Below are 19,760 nucleotides of genomic sequence, written 5' to 3'. Positions count from 1 at the left end.
ACATGTGTCAGAGACATGGAAACGAGAGCCGGGCGAGGGGGGGAGCCTGGGAGCGTGTGATTCGCATAAGAGCAGTGATCAAGCCCTGTCAAGAGAAGGAAGCAGTGCCTCCGCTGACATCCACCCGTCTCTGACAGACACAGATGGGCTTCTGACACATGAAGTGTATGCAACCAACCACTCCTGCCTCATCCAATCACATGCATGTGCAGACTATAGGATATGAGTGGTGAGACTTTAATAGCAGGGGAGTCCTTATTAAAGTCATCTCATATTTTCCCGGGAGTAAATGACCGGCCAGTGTTGCAGAGATCTTCAAAGCTCTTCACTCACTCACTAACATGAGATCTTTTTCTTCTCTTCCTCTTTTCGTCACCCTCTCTCACTCTTTCTATCTCTTTCACTCTTGCCGTTATTTGTATTCTCTGCGTCGGAACAGTGAGATCCACAAGGAGACGCTTCATCGTCCTTGTGCCACTTGTTTCTTACCCGCTGACACGGAGGAAGCGATCACCACGCGACGAGGACAAATTGGATGGGGCAGCTACTTGGGCCGCATTATGTTTGATATTCTTCATCATTATCAACTCCCCCCTTCCTTTCCTCTGGAGTCATATCTCTCCCTTGCTGATGTGCCACTAAGCGTAATGAATTTTTTATGTCCCCCCACCTCTGGCCCACCCCACCTCTCAACCCCCTCGTCTCCTGCTCAGGGGCTGCAGCGGAGGGAGAAGGGAGGGGGGGAGGCTCGAGGAAATAAAAAAAGGGAGGTGATTGATGCCCCATGTCACTGCAAACAAAATGGCAAATATAATTTAGCATTTAGCTTATGCAGAGATAATGGGGCGAACACGCCGCGGCAACACGGGCTCGAACAAAACAGCCCGGCTTGTTATCCGTCAGGAGCGCTTTGGTATGATCAGGAGCACAGGTTAGGGAGGGGGGGAGGAGAGAACCGAGGAGTGGAGTGGAGCGGGGGGGTGGAGGGACGACACGGAGCGAGGGAATTGAATTAAGGGGGAGAAGTTACGCAGAGTGTCTTCAGTCACTCCTTCCGGACAGGAGTTATCTGCACGCTTGGTTTGCTGTCATTGGAGACACGGCCGCGCTCTGCCATGCTACTTATGGCCTGTTTATCCAAGCCATTAAGCATGGAGCTGTTTAATATGACACGTTACGCTGAGGGGAAACTATTTGTCATTATTATAAGACAGCTGTTAAGCAGCCAAGCTTGTCACGTTACGTTGGCACTTTATCTGTGAATTTTACGTCGGCTCCGTGTAGAACTCCTTTTGGGTCTTTGCGCCGGGAAGCAGCAATAACGCCTCCTTGATTAAAAGCGGCCCTGAATTCCTCGGTGAGAAGAAGCCCTCATCAGTAGTGGTGTAACAGCTGAGTCCAACCACCTTATGGATAATTGGAGTTAATTGCAATCCCAGGTTCGAATTTTTGCAACTTTTAGCTGCGGACAAACTTAAGAACCGTAGATCTACAGCCCCCCCCCCCCCCCCCCCCAAAAAAAAAGAGAAATCTCCCTGAAGACTCAGAAGTGATGCATTCTGCTCGATAACGCAATGTTGCTTGTATCCAGGCCAACGACATAAAAGCAGTCATCGTGTAGCTGTCGCTTCGGGGAAATGGAGGACAGGAGCCGGCTTATGGAGAAATATTGAATTGTTTTAAGACAAGTTTTCCTCGGTGAACAGAATTAATTGTTATTAGCTCTCTCAAAGACATGCCTAAGTACACAGGGACTATTATTGCAGTACTTCCCCATGCAGCCTCTCATTACGGCCTGTAATTACAGTTGGGTTGGCCCTGCGGCAGTTCCATCAATCCCGCCAGCTTCCCCCGCCGCTCGCTCGCAAGCCAGTGGGCATCCGTGGCCGGAGCAAAACACAGCAGACGCCCGGCAGCTTGTTTCCTCTCTGCCACAGTGACACATCCACCATCTATACGTGGCAAATGAACAGGATCATATCCTATTACCGTGAAGGGTCTAATTGAAACATGTTTATTTATGGCCCCGTTCCTGCGTGAGGAGCGGCCGTTAGCTGCGCTAACAGGCTCCAGCGATATGAGGCTGTAGAATTAAATTAAAAGCTCATAAAATGAAATATGCTCTGTATTAGCTGTTTGACACTTAATTTGCCTTCAAATGAGCAGAGGAAATCACAAATTAACTGTCCTTTGTTTTTTTCCCCTCTTTACCTCACCTCCCCTATTAGGCAAGGGAGGACGCAATTACAGACAGAGGCTAATCGTTTAGTTTATGAATTCTTGTGGGGAAGGTACCAATGTGCCATTCAATATTAAAGCCGCAGGGTCAGGAGGGAAGGGGGTGGGGGGGTGGGGGTGACTTCTTGTGGTGCACTTGATTTACCGGGGAACGCGTGTGCTGCCTTGAACGTTCAGGGCTTTTTAAGAGTTTCAGTTTGAGCTGAAACCGAACGCAGGTTTCCATAACGTCCAATTTAAGCAAACTCTTATTGTACTGCACTGATCCAGGACCAGTGAAAATGTTTTTTCACTGGTCCTTTCTATCTGAATGTTTCTGCTCTAGAAACCACCAGCACTACCAAACAGATAAAAAAGCCTTCCTGTTCCAGAGAAGATGCTTCCTGCTTAAATAAACACATTGATCGGTGAAGAGCAGGCTCTCCATGGGAGCTCTGGTCCCCTCTGCCACCACCATTGTGCCGGCCGGCTTAATGAGAGTTTTTTTTTGGGGGGGGGGGGGGGGGGGGATGCAGGGGGCCAAGAGAAGAGCCAGCTTCTTTCATGCTGGCTTTTTTTTTTTATTGCTGGACTATAGTACACAGGAAAACAAAACAGTCCCCCTCGTGTGGCTGAGCCCCGGCTGTCGGTCACCCGGAGACGGCTCCGAACAAACAGAGGTATTCGTCACAAGTCAATTATCAGCCTCCGAGTTTGCTCTGGAGTCCCGGGCCCTCGTGCAGTGCGAATGGGGGCCACAAAACAACAAAACATTCTTACGGGTTCAGCTATTGACTCACACTCTTTAGCGCAGTTAACAGATGTGGATTTAGAAAATAATCAAGTCAATGAAAGAGTTTATAAAGTTGTAAAACAAATAGAAGAGCCTCAGGGTTGAGTTTTTGAATCCCTTCAATGTGATGGAGTATTTAAGAGGAAGTTTCCTCTGCTATATTTATAATACATATTTCTAAAAATATATAATTTGTTGAAGCGTCTCATAGTGAGCAAATGCAAAACATTAAAACTAAGTCAATGTATAAACAGAGGAGTATAAGAGTCCATTCACTTGAATGGGAAAATAAATAGACAGAATATACATACATATACATTTAATAGTGTTGTATATTGATTTAGAAAAATGCAACAATCTGAAGTGTTTCTGCGTAAGTCGTGAATGAAGTCGTGGACTGTGCGTTCTGTCGCTGTGGAGGTAGAGTGCGTCTGGGGGGTTGTGAGGGTGTGTGTCCGTGTTCCCAGCCTGTGTGGGTATTTCATTTAGGAGTGTGTTTGTTCAGCTGCGGGCCTGGCCTGACTGGTATTCTGGAGGTACCAGGGGACAGCTGCAGCGTGTGTCCCAGTCATCCCAGCACAACCTCAGCTCTGCAAACCAGGAAGAAGTTTGTTGACTTTAAGCATTTGCCCCAGAAACATCATTTTAATGTAAAGATCCATCACGACCGAGCGAATCACCTCGATTTCCATTTGATTTTCTGCAGCAATCTTAATCATTTTACTCTATTTCTGCACAACAGCTCGACTTCACACACTCACTCGCTCCTTATTTTGGAAAATGTGTTGACTGTTGTCTCGCTATTTACATAAACTGTTGTCAGAGTTCCCAGTCTGGGCATAAAGGAGCGGCATGTTGCTTAGCATAAAGAACAGGGTCTTATCTCCACTCCACCTTCCAGATGGGATGAGGCCGAGCATTGCTACACATATATACGCAAATACAAACACACATACACACTCTGCAAGTACACACATATACGTACAAAACAATAGACCCGAAAAAAATGCAGTATAGCTTTTATAGAAGCTAGATGAAAAGAGTTTTTAATGTGTGGCTTCATTAGTGGTGTGATTTCACTTTGCTGTGTCAAGGCCTCGTGTAACAGTAGATATTTCGGTGTTCAACACCTAGAGACTATTTTTTACTTTGTGCATTATTATGGGCAAATAAATGCAAGGGTTAGGTAACCTTATATTTTCTGTTATTTACAAGCAACATTTTCTTTACGTTTATACGTTATAATGTCTCATTGATATCCACATTTAAATATTGTCTAGACGAGAACAGAATGGGAAGTAAGGCCATAAATTACATTAGGAAATTGATGATTATTTGGTAATCGGGTCCGATCATCTCTGTCCAGATATGGCTGCTGTCACTGAGAAGCAGGCGGAGCGAGACGAGGGCCACTTCTTCATCCCGCGCTCCGACTGTCCAAAACCCATTCTGTGTGACTTCGTAGGTCACCCCTCTCCGGTGCACTCACTGCTTTCCCTCCATCCTCCCCTCTCTCTCTCTCTCCATCCCCCCCGCTCCCCCTCTATAATACTTTCTCTATGGAGTAAGTCAGGGGGACAGGCGGTCACGCAGTCGCTGGCTTCATGATTAATGGTGTTTATTCTTGACAGAAGGCTCCTTTATTTATCTGCATTGCAGTTTCACTGATACTATCAGTCACCTGAATGAAAAATATTCAGTCATACCAATTTTGCAGTATAATTGAGTAGAGTCACTTCCTTTCAGTTTTCTCCCCCCCTCTCTCTTCTCCCCCTCGCTCTCCTCCTCCAGTCTATCTGGCAGCCTTATCATCACCACAGTAATTTTCGCGCTGCGTTGTTTGATATGGAGAGGCTGGCTTTAGCCGCATTTGACATAAAGCCTCTTCCATTTCCACTGGAGAGGAGAGAGGGGGGGAAAAAAAGGAAAGAAAGAAAGTTGTGCGCCACTCGGTGAAAATGTGCGAGGAGGGAGAAAATATCTCTCCCCTTCTTTCTGAGGCAATTTCAGGATTTAGAGAGAAAGGAGATAAATGCCTAAGCAGAAATGTGGGCTAGATGGAAGTTACAGTATATCTTTTTTTTTTGTAATACACCAGTTTCAGAGGGCTAAATGGGCAGTGTAGTGCCCCCCCCCCCCTTTCTCTCTCTTCAGCCGGAGCACAGGACCATGATATTTTGAAGGCACCTGTGTATTTTGAGAATGATGGATCCAGCAGGTACAGGGGTGGGGGGGAGCAGAGGAAAAAAAAACAACTTTGGCACAGCAGATATTTGACAAGGCCTGTAAAGGTTTTGGGGTTGAGTCATTACCCGTGGAGATCTGTAAAGACATGTTCCAAAACTCTACTCACCGGGCTGGGATTACCTAAGCTGAGCCCGCAGCAGCCACTGTGTCTGCTGTGTATTTGTATTTCTCCCCCAGTTATTAAATATCACATGCATTTTTTATGTTTTTTCCTTCGCTCTGTGCTAAATGGTTTATGACTCATTTAGTATGTCTTTAAACCAAATAGTAATCTCTACTAAAGACTTCATCGTATTTCCAATCTACAAACGGATCCTTACATAACACTTTACTCATGCAAATCAAATCCTGTTTGATTATGCGTTCAGCAAATATTTCCTATTCTTTGTAATTCTGTGTTCGCCCTTGGTTGGGTGTCATTGAAGGGTGCATTACAAAATATATCTTACATTTTCCATAAAAGGGGGTAATACATTAATCTCTAATACAAGGCCTGTGAATTTGCACATGTTACACATTAGCGGATTTGATTTTCTTTACACAAGTCATTTGCCCCTCTTCATGTTTGAGATCTCAATTTGTAGCTCTCCCGTGGAGCACAATGGAAAACCAGGTCTGAGGGGAAGAGATAACAGACAGGTGCCAACAGCTCTGCGCTGCAGTGTGTGTTCGTGAGTGTGTGTTAATGTGTGCGCTGCTAGTGCATCCAGGCTTAAACACACACACACACACACACACTTGAAACATTTTCTCCTGTCATTTGATTTATTTCACTGCCCTTTTTATTAAATTTTTCTATTTCAATTCCTCACCTTGCATTTCTTATACATAAAACAAATTTACTGAAATACACATTTGTTTTAGTTAATGTCATATGTTAAAATTATTTTGATAATACAGCCAATAATTATTTTATTAGCTGCATCTGCTTATTTTATTTTAAAAAAATTTTATAAAATGTTAGTTGTGTGTATAGTGAAAAATGTCCACAACCCAAGGTGACACAATCATATTTTAATTAATCTAACCATTGCCCTAAAACCCCAAAAATATTAAGTTGTATATAACATTTTGGGTATTTTAACATCATACAGCATTTGATCTGGGGTGTAATGTATTGCATTCTTTAAGGTCATACAAGTTAAAAGCTTATATATTTTATTCCGTGGCAAATTATTTGCTGGGTGTGGACGACTGTCAGTTTTATGAGCTGTGTCACTTCTTAATTGGCTTTTGTAAAAGACCCTCCTCTCATTGGCGGGTCGGTATTAGAGAGCAGCAGCGACTTGTCAAGATATTACCCGTGCAGCTCTGGCAGCGTGCCGTCTCACATCGTCTCCACAACCTCAGGCAGAAGCCGCCCTGACGTCTGCCTCTCTCTCTCTTCACAAACACTAGTTTAAAGAAGCTGTCAAGTAGAATTCATTTTCTGCAATTAGAGGAATATACGTTTTTCTCACGACAAAGGAAAATATTTTTGCATCTTATTACCCCTATGCAGAAATATTCAGTTGTAGTTTTAAGAAACCCAGAGTCAGTTTATGGAGTTTTGACTCAGCCGGTGCCCTGCAGACGTCATGCTGCAGCGGAGAATAAATGTGGAATTTCCATTACTCTGATCTCGGGGCTCTGGGCTCCCGACCCTGCGATCCCACTCTGGGGGCCAGTTACAGCAAGTAACGAGAGCCGGGGAACAGGGTCGTAAATCCTCTGCAACTCTCCTCATTTTCCATCCTCCCTCTGTTCCACCTTTTCCTTTCCTCCCTCTCTCTCTCTCTCTCTCTCTCTCTCTCTCCCTCCTCTGCTTCCATCCCTCCTTGTCAAAGTCCTTCAATAAATGATTTCGTAGGAACGCAAATGCAACAATGTAAAATACGACCACATGTTGGTTAAACAGTTCCGTCCGTCGAGCTAAGGACCACTGACAGTTTTAATGTGGGAGGAAACGAGTTCATTACCTCTCTTTTAACAGCTTCTGCACCTCTTCTCCTCCCTCCTTCTATTTGTTTATCTTCTAAATCACAGAGGATTTCACTCCTTTTTTTACACTCTCCTCACCAATGCAAATTAATTCAAATCACATAAAGCGATTCTTTTCTTTCAGCCCTTTTGTTATCTGCCTTATCAGATGTGGCGTCCATTACATCTGATAGTGTGACAGAGGATGGTTTCATCTAATAATGTCGTGTGGGCGAAAGCCAGAAAGAAATCTTTTTCTATTTCTGTCTCCCTTGATACTTTTATTTTTTGAAGGTGGAGAGGTCAAAGTTTTCTTTACTCAAGCAAGCGTCCAGTGGGAGCTTTCACAAATATGCAGAGTCATGCACGCAGCTGCAGGGTGAGCGCACTTGTAAGAATGCAATATTTTTTATCTGATTTGCTTGAGTGATTCTTGGAATTGACAGTTTATTTTAAGGGATTAATTAAAGGTGGAGACAAATAAGAGAAATGGTTCCCAAAGTGGACTCATTAGTTATTCCCCCCTCGTTCATATCAGTTTTTGTTTCACTTCTGCATCAGGTTTGTGAAACATTCTGCTTCGGGTGTTTCCCAAATTTCCACAGGTCCGTGTTTAAGCCTCCCAAAGCTTCATCAAGCTCGGGCTTGGCACCACCACGCACTCGGCCCCTTCATGATTAAATATCAAGGAACTCCACTTGACATTTTATTAGTCCAACAAGATGGATGAAATGGCCAGAATAAAGTAGGCTGTGTCTGTTCACTTTCCCACCAGCGCTTGCCTTTCTTCTGTCCGGCTTTCCTTTTCCTTCCCCTCCTCTCGGAGAAGAATGTATTAGGAAAACGTGATGGATTTCATTCTGAAGAGGAGATTTCCAGTGCTGAGGAGGAAACATACATTTGTGTGTCTTGTACCTGATGCTCCTGTTCTCTTCCCTCTCGTGTCTTAGCTCTCCCTCCTCCCTCCCTCCCTCCTCTTCCTCCCGACCCCCTTTTTTATTTTCTGTTGTTCTTCCTCAGATCCCTGTCTGAAGGATTAACCATCTCCAGCGGTGTGTCTCTGCTGTCTTGTAGCGCCGTGTATTGTTTGTGATTTGCTCGGGCCCATCCGTGCGGCTGCTCATTTCAGCAGCCCAGTGTGACGTGGTGAATTGAGGAGGGGATCATGCGGAGCCGTCTCACCGACCCGAGCCGCTCCTCTCAGCCCTGGGCCACACTCATTCTTCCAGCCGCCCCTCACCTGCGATGGGCTGTGCGCGCACGCGAACGTGTACGCTCGTTACCTGACTTGTCAGGGTAGTGAAGGCGATGGGGTGTGGAACCCGAAACCCTGTTTAGCTGCAGGCGTCAGGAAGGATAGGAAAAGGAGAGATAGATTTGCTTCCTCCTTGTTTTCAGAAGTTTAACACGTCAACACCCTGGAGTCCCCTCCTGTGTTCTCCATAGCCCGGGGCTTGCCAGAGGAACTCAAAACACTAGCTATGAGCTGCGTTAATTCCACCTGCACTTGGTTTGAAGAAAACAGCAATCAAATGCGTAATGTGCAGCAAAGCAGAGCAGAAGGTTGAATGTTCCATGTAAAGTGATTGCTGTATTTGTAGAAGGAGAAAATCAAGCACAGGAGAGGACCAAGAAAAGAACAAGAAAATCTTTTTTTGTTTCACGTTTGTTCCCAGCCTCCTTGAAACGACAGGAAAAAAGACTTTCATTCCACTTTCATGTTTTCATTTCCTTGCTATATACTGTGTTGATTCGTTTTGCTCGACATTCTTATCTCGATGGTTGAAATTGCATTTAATTGCAGAGTGGAAAAAGATTTTCTCAAGCAGCCTGGGAAAAAACACACCCCTGCTGCGTGGCAAAGCCAAACATAAACTTTTGAAAACGACGAATGTGTTTTGTTATAACTTAGAAGCAGAAAAGATGTGAGCCTGCCTTTATTTGGGGATAAAGCATAATCCTCTCACTTTATGGGAGTATAAGGAGCAACGATGAGCCTTGATCTAAAACCAGGAGTGTATTTCATGTGCAACACACCTTCACCGTGTGTGTGACCCCTCCTCGGAGTTCACGCAAGAGCCGCTCACACCTGGACCCGTTTGTTATGAGTTAAGTCCGTCACACTCACTGACTCCTGTTGATAAGCACATGTTAGTGCTCAGGTAGCATGGAAGTGATACGTGCTCACGGGGCTGTACTGTACGTCTTCCTGCCAGGACAAGTGTGCATGTGTGGATGATGTGACTGAAACACACAGGGGGAGGAGATGGAGAAACTAAAGTAGAAGGCTGGGTATTCGAGTGGACAGCTGTATGTGTGTGTGTTTGTGTGTGTGTGTGTGTGTGTGTGTGTGTGTGACTGTGTGGTGTAGGGGAATGTCTGGCACGCCTCCAGAGGTATCCCACAGAGAGGGAATCCTGCTTGATGGGACCATGAATAGAAAGTTCTCCCCACCCACTGAACCCGCCAGGCCCTTTGATGTCAGAGGGTCACACAGAGCCCTCGCCGCTCAGGAGGGCGGGGGGGCATAGTTCTCGTGAAAGCCTGGCAACCTCACCGTGCCCTGCCAGGTCCGTGCATGGTCTGCTCTGCCCGGCCCAGAAGAAAAGCTCAAAGCGGAGGGGAGGAAATCCAGAGCGAAGGGACAACAAACTACAAGTCTCACAAAATACTACACTATTAAGTTCTGAGGCTCAGAGTACACCACTGCTGACATGCACCCCCCCTTGGATATCAAACATTGGTGCCACAGAAACTATGGAGATAAAATGGAGACTAGTAAGACTGTGATTCGTCAGCACGGGTTACTCTAGTTCACCAATTCCTCTTCTACACCAAAACTTGCGGGCATGAAAGTCTCCTTTCCCATTGCCAGTGGGGGAGTTTTTACTTATTGTGTGTCTGTCTTGCCAGTGTTGTACCTTGCACAATATGAAGAAAGGATAGCGGTTGTGTCATGTTCCCAAGAAAAGTACACAAACCTTCCGGGCTTCAAATTGCTGATGATGATATAAACTTTGGACATGTTCAGCTCTGAGTAAAATCTATCTTTAGATGAAGACCATGCGATTTGCTCGAAAGCTCTCAAAGAAACCATCACGTCAACCTTGAGGAAGATAGTTTCACCAACATTTGATCATAAATTCCTCCTGTAAACACTGAGAATAATCAAATCACTCGTCCGTTTGACAGAAACAGACGAATGTGTCAAGTTACACATGTACCGTGTGATCAGCTTCACAGACAAGCACACCTTCGAAAAGAGTTTAAGTCCTTAACATTGTAGGCAAACAGACGTGTGTCAGTCATGCTACTGGAATTTATTATGACATGACAGTCACATGTCAGCATTTTTGGAAATCTTTATTCACCACGTGTGTTGTTGGGTCATATTAAGTGTAATCCCCTTTTCTGGAAAAACTCACAATGGTTTGAAACAGAAAATGAGAGTGTAATGAGGTGTTAGCTATCTAGAGGTCATGACATGGACACTGGATCTGAATATAGAACTAAGCGGAGTTTAAGCCGCCTTGTAATTATCATGACTTACTTGTAAAGTCATTGGAAGTCATTGGAATGTTCTTCAGCGGCTGAACTTAATGAATATATTATTTTTTCCTGTTGAATCATTAAGAAGCCAGAGTCTATATCTACCTCCCTCTGTTTGTCTGTCTCCCCGTCTCTCTGTCTCTTGTCTCAGCTCCGTCTCCTCTCTCTGGGACTCAGCTGGCTCTGTTCCTGTGGCCGTTTGATCTCACTGAAAGGGTTTGGAGCTTTAAAGTGCTTCTGTTTCCGCTGTCAGGAGCCCCTCTCTTCCTCCTCTCTGGTTTAGGCTTTCAGAGCGATGGCAGCCCTGTGGCTGGGTGGGTTAGAGGGTTGGCAGTGGTGGGGGAGCAGAGGTTTCTATGAAGGGGGTGAGAGCGAGGTGAGGTGTGGTGGGGGAGTGAGCGTGTGATGCTGTCAGCCTCGGTCAGGAGAGCAGCCGACACCTGGAAGATCCCGGCGCCCTCCGAAACCTCAGCTCCCACCTCACTCAGCCCCTTGTGCCCACAGAAGAGGAGGTTCTACCTGTGAGTTACTGTACATCCTTCCATTAGAAATCATGTTAAAATACAACACAACCCGGCTGCAATAGGGTTATTTTGTCAACCGGGTTGTACTTGTTTTTTACTGGTACTTAGAGCAAACCTCAAACACAGATGCTTTTGCTCTGACTCCCAGTTTGATGTGTATTTGCTCTGCAAGTCACACAGATCTCTGCACGACTAAGTATTTTCCAGTATATGGTTGAAACCAGACCATCTTTGCAGTTGCCCACTCAACTTTTAAACCCTAAAGCCAATGTAAAACAAACCCCAGCTGTTGAGTTGAGAACCTGAACTCTCCAACATAAAAGTTGGTTAGTGGTTAAAGAGTCTGTATATAAATATATATGAAGTTTCCATAGGATCCTTGAGGCAACAGTCAGATGCCCGGTGCAGTAGCTGGTTGTGAACATAAAAGTTTTGGGCTCATGAGGCAGAGCGGTTCATCCAGTGACTTGTACTGTAAAGCCCGTAGAGTTAAGTCTAAGAAAAGACTAGAAAAAGCACCATATAAAGGCCGTCTATTCCGTTATTGTGTCTAGGACCCAACAATCCGTCCGTCAACAGTAAATGTTAATTATTACCAAGATGAAGTCAAAACACTTGGTGACTTCTTGACTCGCAGCTTGTGAAGTCATTGTTTCCCACAATTAAAGCCACATTATCCACATTTCACATTTCTCTGGCTGCGTGTCGGACAGCGGCCACTTTAGTGAAGAGGATAAATGTTTCCATCTGTCCTTAACACCAGTCGCTCAAAATCCTCTATATCAATTTGGTATCGTTTATTGAGACTAAATGTGACACACACGCTGCACTGTCCAAATAAAATGATTGGGTTTAATCTAATTTCTGTTGGAGTTTGTTGACTCTCAGATGTCTTTGTCAACCGGACCAGGCCGGCAGCAGCATCAGATGAAATTATGACGCTCCGTGAACATTCACAGTTGCTGGTTTTATTGAATTTAGACTTGCCAATTTCCTGTATCCTTCTGTGGAGCACACATCAAGAAATGTTCATTTTATTTCACGCACAGCCATTTCACGTTTGAGCTAAAAGTATTCTGCACAGCACATATCCTGTTTTAGACCGACCGCTGTGTCAATACCAGCAGGTCTAAGTGCTGCACCACAATGATACCTTCTGTCCTTCTGTCCTAAATGAAGTCGTCAGTGTTCGCCACAACTCTGTGTTTCTACGGCAGCATTCACCCTGGAAAAATTATTAGTGTTGATATAACCTTGTTCCAAACAAAGTTTCAAGGCCTGTGTACATGAAAACACACCCCGACATGAAACCTCAAAATCTTTAGGGGGGAATATTTACACTCGGTGAAAATGAGACGACAGCGTAAAATCCGCAGACCGCCCCGTGTAAACAGGCAATGTCTTAAAGAGGCGCTGACTGGTTTAAGCGAGGCCACGTGAAGGGAAATGGCTTCCATATGTCAGGAGCTCCGGCTTCTCCTCGTGCCCTGTTTGCAAAACGGGTTAGCAGGAATTATAAAACCTACAAAGGGAAGTAGCGGAGTGAGGGGAAAGTTTCTTCTCCACAGAAAGAAGGAGCCTGCAAAACCCTGCGGTACAGCTTTGATGTAAATCTCAAATCAGGTGTAACTAAGAGGCTACGTCTCTGGCACACACCTCCCTGAACATGAGCGCGTACACACACAAACACACACACACACACAGGCCGAACATTCCTGCACGCACACACTGCGCGTTGTCAGATTACTTCCTTTCGTCATGTTGATTAATGCATGCTGGCAGATGCTAAGACGATCACGGCCATGCAGAGGGCGGCTGGACACGGAGGATCGGACCCTCTCCTGGTTTTCCCCTCTCTCCTCTGAACCATCCATCTCTGCGCTGTCCTCCTCAAATCCCCTCACACCTGGCTTTGCACCCCCCGAGACCTCTTTTTCTCTCCTCCCTCTCCAACTCGCCCTCCATCCGAACACTTCTCCCTCCCAATTCATAACGTCACACTCCTCCTTCCTGACTACCGTTCATGGTCTGCCTCAATGTAGCCCTCCCTACACACTTCACTTCTTTTCAAACTTTTCTTACCCTCTTGCCGGCTCAAATCTCCCTCTACCCTGCGTTGGCACCATCTAACCACCAGTCAACAACATGTGTGTGCTCTCGTTTCTTCTCGTTTTCGTACCGCTTGCCCTTTTTTTCAGTTCTCCCAGCCTGCCAGTAGAGCTTTGTTCTTATTCACTAAGTTAATTGGGAAAACAAGGCAAAGCAGAGGCATTCAGCCAGGGTCAGTGAAGAGAGACGCAGCCAACACATGACAGGGTTAATCAGTGTCATGGCAGCAGGAGCCGTCATCTGGCTCCCCTCAAACAGGCCTGTGGACGGCCAGACGAGGAAAAGAAGTCAGGATCTTTTTCTTTTACCTTTCCTCTTGGGTTCTTATTTCTTTATTGAAAATGTCTAAAACGTCAAATGCAGCCATTTCAGGGACACAGACAAATTTGTCCCACATACTTTGCCTTTTACGTCTGGAAATTTCAGGCTTTCATTGAAAAAGTTATTGCAGGATATGGTGAAGAGATTCCTGTTTCTATTTTCACTTTTTCCTCTCTCGTGCTTGGTTTAGCCATGTTGATATCAAAGTCAGTGTCACTCTGCAGCTGTGTGTGATGTGTGTTAATGAGGCACGCAATGGTGGCATGAGAGCACATGACTTTCTTATCAAAAACACACACACACCTGTTTTGAAGTTCAGAGTTGCCCTCAGCTTGGCCTGCAAGGTGTGGAGGAAGCAAAACATTTCCCATGAGGGTTTCTTTTCGAGCGGACGTGCAGAAAAACACTGATCGAATAGACGCGGGAAAAACAATAAGACAATCGTTGTGTTGCAGTGTCAGATGCGTTCCCTTAATCCGTGACCGTTGCACGATTTCACAGCGAGGCTTTTACTGAGATTCCGCTCAGGACCATTTTTCACCTCCACCTTCTCGAGCATCACCATGAGACATTTTGTCAGGCACTTGAACTCAGTGAAAGCCTTTAAAATTGTCCCACAGCCCCTTTGGCCTAATTACAGAAAGTCTCCAGAAGACGCAGTTTGTATGTGTGAATGCTTGTATGTCTGTGTGTAACTGCGTCTGTCCTCAAAGTGTGTGTGTTGTTTTTGCTCCTCAGTGCTCATTACTGGCCCTGGCCTGAGCTCTTTCATTAGGGCGGCTGTGAAATGGAGGGACGAAAGGGCCGGTCGGGGATCAGGGGACGGGGTGGAGGTTGTAATTGGGCTGTTCCGCTCCCCTCGCCTTGGTCAAGGTCACTGTGAGACAAACTCTGGGCCAGGTCTCTCACTCTTCATTCCCAGCTCTCCTCTCTTTTCTCACCCTTCTCCACCTCCCTCTTAAACCCCTACTTTTTCCTCTCCCTCCCTCCTTCGCTCATCCTCTCCTTCTCCTGGGGTCTTTTGTCACAGTAGACTGGTCCACCGGGGAGCCATAGAGAAGTGGAGGGGCTAATTCAGTCTAATCTCTTAGCCTCTTAATGTCTGGCTGATATGTGGATTTCTCCACATCCTCAGGGGAAGGCCTTTGTGGTGAAGGCCATCATTATGAAGTTTCCTAGCCCTCCTAGCCAATTATAAGAAGGGAGACGAATTAGTTCATCTCAAACTTGGCTCCAAAGAAGTTTTCCTGATTGTTCTCAACTTTATTTCACATCTCATACAATAGAGACAATTCACAGTTAAGGTTTGTGATAAAGAGAATAGCCCAATGTGCTCATATTATCCATTTAAAGGAAAAAATCATGTGTGAGACTTGTGACACTGTGTCCGTTTCTGTACAGGGCCTCAGCTCAAAGCCAAGCTTGAAGTCATCTGAGTAAAGTGGTGTAGCGTTGCTTGTCGTGGCGCTGGCCAGCGGTGAGCTCGGTCTAACGTTTCGCTCTGATTAAGACGCAGCGGTGAAAGCTGCCTTTGATCGGAGGAAATGTCTGCGCAGGGAGCAGTTGGAATGCTCTGCTCTGCTCTGTGCTGTGCAGATGGAGGCAGAGAGATAGTGTCACAGTCCATTTGTCTGGCCTCGCCACCACCGCTCCGATGTGGTAGAAACTGGATGTCCAAAGCTCGTCCGGCCTAATGAAAGGAGCGTGATGTCCCTGTTCATTCCTCAGAGACAACTGAATTATTTATGTTTAGTTTACCAAAATGATGACATAAAAGCTGCGAGGAATCAAAAGACGTTACTGTTCCACATGTGGTGAATGAGTTAGTCTGATTGCTATAATCGGACATAAAAAAATTATCCTTGCAGAAGATTGACGTCATGCTTTAACTTTTTTATATCTTTTATGATGTTTTTAGGTAATCTGCTTTCTGGGTCACAGGCCTCACTTCTTTCTTAGTTTAAACTGCAAATGAATTTAGATCTGTCACAGCAATTACATGCCATATCCTGTGGAATTTCATGTGAGTTTGTAAAACATTCATAACATATATTTTTTTCTCTGTGTGTCTCTGCAGGCCTCCTTCGCTGGCAGGCAGTCCGGCTTTCTCCGACATCTCCCTCATCCGGATCTCGCCACAGCGGAACCCCTCCGTGGGGGCGGAGTCGCCCTTTCACCCTCCGCACCCCTACATCAACCCATACATGGACTACATCCGCTCACTGCACAGCAGCCCCTCCATCTCCGTTCTGTCGGCCACCCGAGGCCTCAGCCCCGCAGATGGTAAAGTGAAACACACACCGTTGCACAAAGCACGATACACATGCCGATACACACACATGCACATCTGCACACAAACTCAGCAGAGCAGAAATGGGCGGTAAGGCCTCAAGTAGACCCTTAAATATAATTGTTGGAATTGATTACTGAGGTTCGATCGCTATTAGAAGGAATCTCGATTCTCTGTATCAGTTTAATTCCTGGTTGAGGTCACAGGAGGTCAGGTGAGAGGCAACCAGATCCATCTCTATTAAGACCCAGGGGTTGGTGAGATATTATCTGAGTGAGGGAAAGGGTGCCTGGGAGTATTATGAGTGTGCCGCAGTCCGTGTGGGTGGGTGGGTGTGCAGGTTTGAGGGGGGGGGGGGGCTAATCCTTTTGATCTGTGAGTCATGTCAGAGATCTCTGGAGGATCCATCAGAGAGCGGCAGGGTCACGTACAGTTGCATCGCACACACCGGGGGAGGGTCGGATTCAAGTTCAGGGTTGGCTGGTGGCGGGGGGGTGGAGTTGTTATGGTGTCCTACAGGGAGCATTTGTTTCCTGAGATCTGAAGATGGATTTGGACTGTGAAATCAATTAAAGTGGAAACTAGAACCTGTTAAGTCATAAGGGCAAAAACAGATACTAAACATAAACATTAGAAATGTAGAAGAAAAACCCGCCATTTCTTTTTTTTCATCCCAAAAAGCTAATTAAACATTGATAGATTTGTAGCCGTTTATGGATCTCAAAATGTGAAGATTGCCTTTTTTAATTTAAAGAATTTAACCTGTTGGTTTGAAAAAAACCAGGAACCGGGGAATATCAATGTGGCATTGTTTTGTTATTATTACTGCTATTTTCATATATAAAAAAAAAAAAATGAATTAACAGCTAACAGAATAATCTACAAAGAGAAATCTATTCGTTATATCACCAGCATTTAGAATTTCCCATTTTAAGAGAGACAGCAGGGACAATATTAGCTAAACCAATAAAAGAATCTTGATTTTGTTATATTATAATCCTTCCAGTAGCTTTTGTGAAATCTTGCTTACAATAAAAACAACTAACAAACAGATAGACAGGGGCGAGAACACATCCTTCCCGGTAGAGGTAAGTAGGCAGGACTAAGCTTATTTGCCAAAAATCTATGTTCACCACAAAGCTCTCGAAACGGCCTCATGACCTGTTATAGCCCTCATGTCCTCACCCAACAAGCGTCTGGCACTCGAGCAGCAGAGTCGCACTTTAGCTCCCTCATCTCGAGTGTATTCCTGAGACGACAGATAGCCGGGGCATTTCCTTGACACCAGCCGCACTCGATGCCGTCTCATCCAGGTCCTAAGTGGCTCACTCACTCAGCCCCTCTTTGCCAGGAGGAAGTATAACTTAAAGCTGGAACTCTCTCCACCCTCCAATTTTTCCATTACCACAATATAATGTGCACCAGTTTCTCCGCTTGCCTTAAATCAAAACAGTTTCTCCAACCTACCACATGATCCCCTCTTAGTTCATAACGCTGTGAATTGTGAATGAGGCACCTAATTACTCCTTTAATCAATCCGGTGATTAATTAACCCATCAGCTTTGTGTTGTTAGTATATCACCACGCTTACAGGGAGCCTCCTTCTTCAATATGCAAAGGCAGTTTTTTTTTCCCTCCAAACCAAAAAGTACATTTGAATAATGATGAATTAATTAACACAATCTAATGGAGATTTAAAGTGGGTGGGATTTAGTGCCACCCTCTTGCTGCCACACATTTTCCTTTTCACTTCTTTCTTCACTCCTCCCTCCCAGTACTCCTCTTTTCTGTGTGCGACGGGGTTCGGAGGTAAAGTCTCGCCCCTGATCCTATTGTTGTGCCAAAGGAGCACCTGGTGGTTCACCAAGTCCTGAGGCACGTCTCCTCTCCACGTCGAGTGCCACACTGACAGCCTTCACCCCCCCCCCTTTTTTTTTGTGTGCCCCCAGGATCGCACTCAGATGCCAGCGTTTCTGATTTAAAAATTCCGCAAAGCCCTTTTCTGTGCGTGGATACTGAAAGGGCCACATTATGGCTGAATGCAAAAGCAAAGCTAAGGCGGAACCGAGGAGACAATTAAGAAGCTCCCTCCTTCCAGTGAAGACATAATACCCAGATCGAATTAATTTAGACATTTTTTTCTTACATTCATTCAACCAATCAAGATGCACATTGCAGGCATACAGGCCAGCCTTGAGAGGAAATCCCCTCATACAGTGTTTCTTCATTTATTTTCTCTTTTATTTCTTCAAATGGGGGGAAGAAGAACTGCTGCTCTCTGTGGGTCTGAACCGATTCCATATTTGCATCCAAAAACCACAGTGTTAGTCTTTTCCCTTCTCTCTCTTTTCTTAGAGTATTTGCATAAGGAAGCCCACCGCCAGATGTTTATTTTTAGGCCACGGTTCAAGGACTTACAGCGCTCTATAACTAAGGGAATGACTTGGAGAAGAGAGGCATGTTGAGAAAGAGAGGGGGGAGATGAAGTGGCGACAGAATGGTTCACTTTGTCTTCATGTATGCAGATATATCTGGGCAGATTTAGGCCTTTTGTTTTCCTTTTGGAGTTTGAAGGAGCAGAGTCGAGGAGCAGGTTGCATATCTGCAGGCTGCAGCCCCGATGTGTACAACACACAAACACCATCTCTGGCAAAAGAAGAGTCAGCCCACATACTCTTACCACACACACACATATACGTACTGTATATACACACACACATGGGCACTCTTTCCAAAATATCAAGGAAGTGAGAGGACGAGAAAAGGCTGTTTAAGAATCGTATTGTAAGACGATCGGTTCTGCCCTGCTCGGCGTGAATGCATCAATCACATACTAATGCACACTCACTGTAATCTGTGAGCAGGCATCCTGCTTATCCCCAGTGAGGCTCTCCACTTCAGGTGAAGCTCCCTGTGCAGCTGTTTTGCTTAACTTGATGGTGTTGCTAATGTGCTCATTACTGTTCTGCTGAGCTGATTATCATCTAATGTAAATGAATGCAGGTTTATAAGGCGGTGCAGGTGCTCTCCCTGTCAGGTTTTTCTCGCCACCCAATCATTTTCCTCCCTCTGTTGTTCCTCTTCCCTCCCTTCTTCCCGTTTCTTCTTACACCTCCTCTCTATCCATCATTTCCTTTAACGTTTTTCTTGCCATGCAAACCCTAATCAGTCACTCCCACTCGTGGTTAACCTGTTTCCTCTGGGCTGACCTGAATGTTCTCTCTCTCTCTCTCTCTCTCTCCAGCCCCTCACACAGGCCTGACCACAGCTGAGTACTACCAACACATGGCCCTGCTGGCGGGCCACCGTAGCCCGTACGCAACCGACCTGCTCCCGTCTGTGGCGTCCACAGCCGGTGCTGCCAGCGCCAGTGCCCTGCACATGGAATACCTGCAGGCGATGGAGAGTAAGTCTGCACTGATCACACACGTTGTAGGACATGACCACACATGCTTTAAGTCTCCTGTGAGACAGAACGACAGGTTCCCACTGTGGATTCTCCTAAATATATCATATAGTAAGACATGAGTTCCAGAACTGATCCACAGTCAGTAGGCCCCACTCTGAGGTATGTGATGATCATGGGAGCTCTTAAAGATGCACGTGTCAGGTTTTTTATTACCTGAGGAAAACAGCAGTTTGCAGCTCAGTGACAATAAAGTTTCAATTAATTCATGAAAATCAATCAAGGATGGTTTAATCCCTTATTTTTCTAACTCCGGACAAGTAGGAGCCGACCGTTTACCTTTAC

General features: G+C 45.5%; 1 protein-coding gene across 1 annotated transcript in view; it reads left to right on the top strand.

Moving 5' to 3' along the window:
• The window catches only part of gli3 (GLI family zinc finger 3), an 89,479-nt gene that overhangs the window by 49,181 nt on the left and 20,538 nt on the right, over positions 1 to 19,760 (top strand). Inside the window, exons 5-6 of the mRNA XM_062379956.1 lie at positions 15,797 to 16,002; positions 19,254 to 19,415. Of these exons, the coding sequence (XP_062235940.1) occupies positions 15,797 to 16,002; positions 19,254 to 19,415 (368 nt within the window). The remainder of the gene's footprint in view (positions 1 to 15,796; positions 16,003 to 19,253; positions 19,416 to 19,760) is intronic.

The sequence above is a fragment of the Platichthys flesus genome, chromosome 21, assembly GCF_949316205.1.
Source record: "Platichthys flesus chromosome 21, fPlaFle2.1, whole genome shotgun sequence".
Lineage (NCBI taxonomy): Eukaryota > Metazoa > Chordata > Actinopteri > Pleuronectiformes > Pleuronectidae > Platichthys > Platichthys flesus.
This window is presented reverse-complemented; position numbering and strand designations above follow the sequence as displayed.